The following is a 6,247-nucleotide window of genomic DNA, read 5'->3' as shown; positions in this document are numbered from 1 at the left end:
CTCTGAGGGTTCCTTGCCTAAAAAACTCTGTGAAATTCATGAGGTTACCATAAACTGACAGGTGACTTCAAGGTACATACACACAACCCACAAGGATCTATGTAAAAATTTAGGCAGAGGATGAACCATACTCAATTAGATGGTACTCACAGTTCCTTCACCTTCTAGGAATTTGGATGCTGAGATCTAGATTTCATAGAATCACCACTAATAACACAGCTTCAAACCCCAAAGCATGGGGTGAGTGAGGGACTTGGGGCTGATGCAATGTCATGTGGTTTCTCTGCTCAATGTGTATGTACAAAAGAAACTAGTTTCAAAGCTCAGGCCTAGTGGAGAAGTAACCAATGAGCTCACATTCAAGATGGGGAATGTGTTTGAACACCTTCATCATCAAAATTTTCACTGAACAACAGCCAAAGAACTGAATTCAGAGTTTACTTACGTATGAAGAAGACAGACCCAGGAACCAACACGACAGTAGCCAAGATCCCTAAGGTAGCTCCCACAATGAAAATCATGTTGGCTAGAAGGAGACAAAAATGTCACTGCTGGGAGTAGGTCTCCAAAACCACAGACAAGTTGATAACTTTCAAGTGGAGATACTGGGGACTGAATCAGGTATTTTCCAGGTGAAAAGGGGACCTGACAGTCTGCTACAGCTCCCTTGCTAATGGCCCTGATTCAGTGGTGTTCCCTCACCTTCTCCACCTAGGGTTACCATCATTAGAGAAACCTCGGAGGCCTTGGTGGGTTTGTGAGGCAAAAAATAAATTCCTTAAATAAATAATTTTATGTTTAACCAATTTTCAATGGCATTCTACAAACAGATTTGTTTCATAATATACAGTAAGGCCTCCGTATCTACAGATTTTTTATCCACAGATTCAACCATCTATGGCTTGAAAATATTCCAAAAAGATATAAATTCCAAAAAACAAACCTTGAAATTGACATTTTATATAAGGGACAGCATTCAGATGAAAAAGTTGGGGTACTTATCAAATTTGCAGATGACAGCAAATTAGGAGAAATAGCTAATATTTCAGAGGCCAGGATCAAAATTCAAAATGACCTTAATAGATTGGAAAGCTGGGTCAAAGCTAACAAATTGAATTTCAACAAGGTACTGCACTTAGGGCACAAAAATGAAATGCATAAATATAGGATGGGCAATGAGATGAGACTATGGCTGAATGAGACTATGTGTGAAGGGGATCTAGGAGTCCTAGTAGACCACAAGTTGAACTATGAATCAACAGTGTGATGCGGCAGCTAAAAAGGCCAATGCGATTCTAGGCTGCATCAATAGAAGTATAGTGTCTAGATCAAGGGAAGTAATAGTGTCACTCTATTCTGCCTTGGTCAGGTATCACCTATGTCCAGTTTTGGGCACCACATTTCAAAAAGGATGTTGAGAAACTAGAGCGTATCCAGAGGAGGGCAACTAAAATGGTGAAGGGTCTGGAAACCATGCCCTATGAGAAGAGATCACTATGATGATTCTGCAGGCAACAGTTTTTCCTTCCATCCTGGCAAGACTTTTCTTTCTAGAATCCTCCCCCGCTGACCAAGGACCCATTCCTTATGCCCCCTCCAGCTTCTTACCGCCAGGCTCTTTGAAGGCCAAGACCAGAGGCTCTGGCAGGCTGGCATGATCCATGTGGCACCGGTAGAGATCCCTCTCCTTGGGATCAATCTCGATGCTGATCCAAGTATGATACGTCCCATCAGAGTTGGGAGCGATGTTCCTGCGGAAGGTCTCATGTTCTAGGATCTCTTCTCCTTTTCTCCAGGTGGTGTCAATCTCTTTGGGGTAGATGCCATGGGCTTGGCAGATGAGGGTTTCATAGCCACCCCCAACTGCTCGGCGTGTGACCTTCCCCACAGGAGGCTCTGTAAAGAAAAAAGTCAAGTCAGTATCCTTCTGAAGAGCAGCAGAAGGAAGGGCCTCTTCTGCTGAAGTCGTCTAGTCCTGCCCTTTCTCCTGAAACTGGACAAGCCACACCTTTAGTGTATGTATTCAAGTGAACCCTGTCCCAAAGCAGAAGATTCTCCTAGGTTCCTTTTGAAGACAGACATTGATGAGGTTAGGGCAGGGGGGGAGCAACTACACAGGAACCAGAGCCTCATTTGGCTTCCCAACCCCACCATCAGCAGCACCCACAGTTCATGTGCTAAAATCAGCCACAGATCAGCCAAAACAATTACCAGACATGGTGCAGTCACTTCCTGTCATTATTTTGGCTGACATGTGATTTCTAAAGAGTATTTTCAAAGGGGGGAAGGGTTTTTTTTTTTAGTCTCTTAGCATGGTTGTAGCCAAGGATCGTTAGGGGAATTTTATTATGTTGTTATTAGTCCAAAATATTGCAAGAGGGGGCTGGCCACAAGAGCCCACCAAGATCGTCTCCCGATGTGTATACGGAGAAGACCAGGGGATCCCAATAAATAAAGCTGAGACGGACTTCTAGAATTAATAACCAATTTATTTATAATGGGGGAAAACACATGCAATTCACTAACATACACACACACTTAAGCTGCTTGGACAACAGACCCTGGGAGGGGGCAAAAGCCTCAGGCAAGGCAAACATTTGCTCTTCCTGGTCCTATGATAATCCCTTTTATGCGACTCTCTAGATATGATGATGTGGGTGCCCCTCAAGGGTGTGTGCGCATGTCCTCATGCCTTGCTAGTAATGGAGGACAGGCTGCTAGAGTTCATCTAGGGGTCATTAAGGGTTATCATTTATACCAAAATTTATATATGGAGCAGCATGGGTAACATGGTGGCATGGGAGTTAATACCCTCATTGAATTAATGCTGCAATCACAAGACATTGTGTATCTGAACCAAACCACTCTGTTGTTTTGTTACTGTTTTTGTTGTTATTACTGTAGTTTTCCCAGAAGCATGAGTGTGTATATTACTATGCCATGTTGGATCTCTGGCTACAGAATTACAAAGCTGAGTTGTTACTGTAAATAACTCATCCAAATTCTAATGAATTCTAACACATTTTCTTAAAATCTAATTCAGTGCTTCTCAGGATCTCTGACATGAGGAACCGGTAACTCTCCTCAGACCTTGTCACAGTCTGGTGGCCAATGACTCTCAGACTGGCACTAATCCATGGACCACCTTTCTGAGCAGCAAGAATCTAACAGCCTTGACAGACCGGCGATAAATACTGGCCTCAAGGTAGAGTAGAGGTGTGGCATCCACATGCTGCACAGCCCAATTCTGCCGTGATGTTGCCATCATGCTGTATGCCCAACCACATGGCAGGTGGTGTCACAGTACTCCTTTGGCATGGCTCTGATTGGACGCTGAAAGGGGCAGCCGTGTCTGTTCAGCTCCTAAGTCACCTAAGCCACTGAATTGAAACACCAACTCCATCCCTTTGCTCTCTCTGACTCTAACTCCCATCTCAGTTGGACTAATTTTAACTTACATTTCTAACTAGCTAACTGTTCTACACATCAGCTTTTTGAAAAATCCCATTCAAAGGCTCAACCACTCCCTCCAACATCCTGTATCTCACCCCCCACAAAAACAGATCACTTAGCTTATTACATATCCTATACAGCAATAGCAATATTAGCAAGTACATTTTTTTAACACTTATCAGAGCACTTAAGCACTCCCCAAGCATTTTACAAAGTGTAAGCTAATTGCCTCGAACAAGCTGGGTACTCATTTTAGCAACTTATGGAAAAATGCCAGGCTGAGTCAATCCTGGAGCCCTGGGATCAAACTCATAACCTTGTGGCTGTGAATGGTTGCAGTACGGGCATTTAACCCCTGCATCACCAGGGCCTCCTTGATCATACTTGACTTTAATTTCTCTAATAAATACAGCGCCTTTTAAAAAAAAACAGGTGTGGAAAACCACTGGCCATCCTTCCCCACCTCATCTTTAGGTGAAATCCCTGCCTGGAAGAGATGCTCAGAGCTTTGAGTGGAATACAAAGAGACTCAATTCATGATCTGCCCCAGATCCAAATGATGGTCATAAATGTCATGTGGGTTCAGAATAGTTATGTCTCCAAAGCAAAGGAAATAGAACTGCAGTTCTTTGGGGTCTGAGTTTTATTTCATTCTCTGAGGAACCTTAAAACTAATTTTAGCAAACCAAGGAAACCAGAATGGTTTAAGAAAAACTGAACAGACCACTGAGAAAAGAGTGAACTCATTTCTTCTTGAGAATTGTAGCATCCCTCTCTGGTCTCTGCTGAGATGTAGTTGCTCTCAGGTAGAATTTAATTAACTATTCCTGGGCTGGAGTTTAACATTGTTGTTGGTTGTTGTGTACCTTCAAATCATTTCCACCTTATGACAAGCCTAAGGCAAATGTATCATGGGGTTTTCTTGGCAAGATTTGTTCAGAAGATGTTTGCCTTTGCCTTCCTCTGAGGCTGAGAGAGTGTGACTTGCCCAGTGATTTTTCATGGTCAGGTGGAAATTCAAACCCTGGTCTCCTGAATCCTAGTCCAACTACTACACCACGCTCAGGTTCCAGAGCTTTTCCTGAGAATGGATGATATATTATATGTCTGGTTGAGGGGGAAAGCAATGAAATGTTATGAGGGGGAGTGGGTCCCTCCCTGCATCACCCACCCACACTACTCACCTGACCTCAGCAGTGTCTCCTTCCCATTGTCCAAATTTTTCTTCAGCCACTCAATGCAGGTCTCCTCCAGGTAGGCCTTCGTGAAATCAGCAATGAGAGGGTTAAGCATCCCACCTCCTCTTAAGAATTTGGGATTGCACATCAGCTGCCACCCAGGTGAGGGTCTCCTTGTCCAGACTGATGAAGTCCCTCCCATCATAGGCATACTGGTAATATCCTCCTTTGCTCCCATCTCCTCTCAGCTCACAGCCATACATCACCTGCAAGGTGTGAAGCCCTGAAAAAGAAGTACCCATGAGAATTGGGGGTCCCTTAAACAAACATGGAGAGTAGCCCCACCCTCCCTCCCACCTATCCCATTGGATTCTGTCTCAGAAGAAAAGCAGGAGATCAGTTTTACATATATCCTAGGCTAGAGCCCATTGGGAGGCTCTGTTCTCACAATGGTAGCAGCAGAGAAATTCCAGCAGAGGTCAAACACAGCATGGGCAGGATTATCTGCCAAGGCAACAGAAAACTCCACAAGAACCATCCATATCTATAAACTTCCTTGGACAGTGTTTTAATCATCCCCTGCCCCTCAGCAGTGGTTCCAACAATTCAGAGAGTCCCAGGGAGTACTAAAGCCCTTTGTGTGACAACAGAAATCTAGAAGGTTCCTCCACATCCAGTTCACCACCACCACATCTAGCACAGAACAGTAGGTTGATTGTGGCCAGCAGCATCAGTGGAGTCAGTGACTGCTTGAAACAGATCCTAACCATCATGGAGGACACAAAGTTATGAGCCACTCAAGTCTCAACAGATCAAGATCAGCATGGAGACTGAAATCCCCCCAGGACAGCAAGCCAGGGGGATTCCAGTGCCACCACCAAGACTAGCTCAGCCAGAAAGACAGTTGAGCAACAGGGTAAATGGTAAACCAGTTAATTCCCTGTTCTGTCCTGGCCACACACCTTCCAATAGATAAAGATAAATATGTAGGATTATGCTATGATCCTCTCAGCTTTCATTCACCTTCACTCTGGTTGTAGTGATGCATTAAGGTTGTCAGGTGTTCTCTGACTTCTTCTTCTTTGAACTGCATTATTTGGGTCTCTGTGTTCCAGGACTGTGCATCTGCCTTCTCCATCCAGGGTGCTTGTGCCGAGGACCTCCTGCAGTTGCTGTCATACCGACAAATAACCTGGTTGTCCAAATATCCAACAGCAATAAACTGAGGCAATCCCTCACCAGGCTCTGACACAGATGTACAGAAATAGCGCAGGGAGTGTGAGAAGGAGCCTGGAAAAGACATACAGGGTTTTAGACTTGGGGCCCCAAAACTGACCAAGCTAAATCTTGCCCCAGCCCACCCCATGTCAACTGCACCCCCAGAAGTTCAAGATGTGAGTCAGTGCTTAGGAGTGAAGGGCTGGGAGGGATCTATCCATTCACAAAAGATATCTGAAAGAGGGAAAGTGGGAGAAATAGTCTCTGCCCAAAGAGAATTTCAGACACATGGTGGAGCAGGAAAGTGAACATACAGGGATATTATAGTTTTCTGTGCGTTTTTTGGGCTATGTGGCCATGTTCTGGAAGAGTTTCTTTCTGGCGTTTCACCAGCATCT

General features: G+C 44.5%; 1 protein-coding gene across 1 annotated transcript; it reads right to left on the bottom strand.

Annotated features, from left to right (window-relative positions):
* Positions 1-421: 421 nt before the first annotated feature.
* Positions 422-5,909, bottom strand: LOC121917803 (major histocompatibility complex class I-related gene protein-like). The gene is given in 5 exon segments (XM_042443926.1): positions 422-526; positions 1,609-1,896; positions 4,638-4,743; positions 4,745-4,914; positions 5,655-5,909. Coding segments are annotated over 5 exon segments (768 nt in total). The 5' UTR covers positions 5,770-5,909; the 3' UTR covers positions 422-437.
* Between the last annotated feature and the right edge of the window lie 338 nt (positions 5,910-6,247).

This window comes from Sceloporus undulatus, unplaced genomic scaffold (genome assembly GCF_019175285.1).
Source record: "Sceloporus undulatus isolate JIND9_A2432 ecotype Alabama unplaced genomic scaffold, SceUnd_v1.1 scaffold_835, whole genome shotgun sequence".
NCBI lineage: Eukaryota > Metazoa > Chordata > Lepidosauria > Squamata > Phrynosomatidae > Sceloporus > Sceloporus undulatus.
Note: the sequence above shows the minus strand (reverse complement) of the source record. Positions and strands in the feature narration are given on the sequence as shown.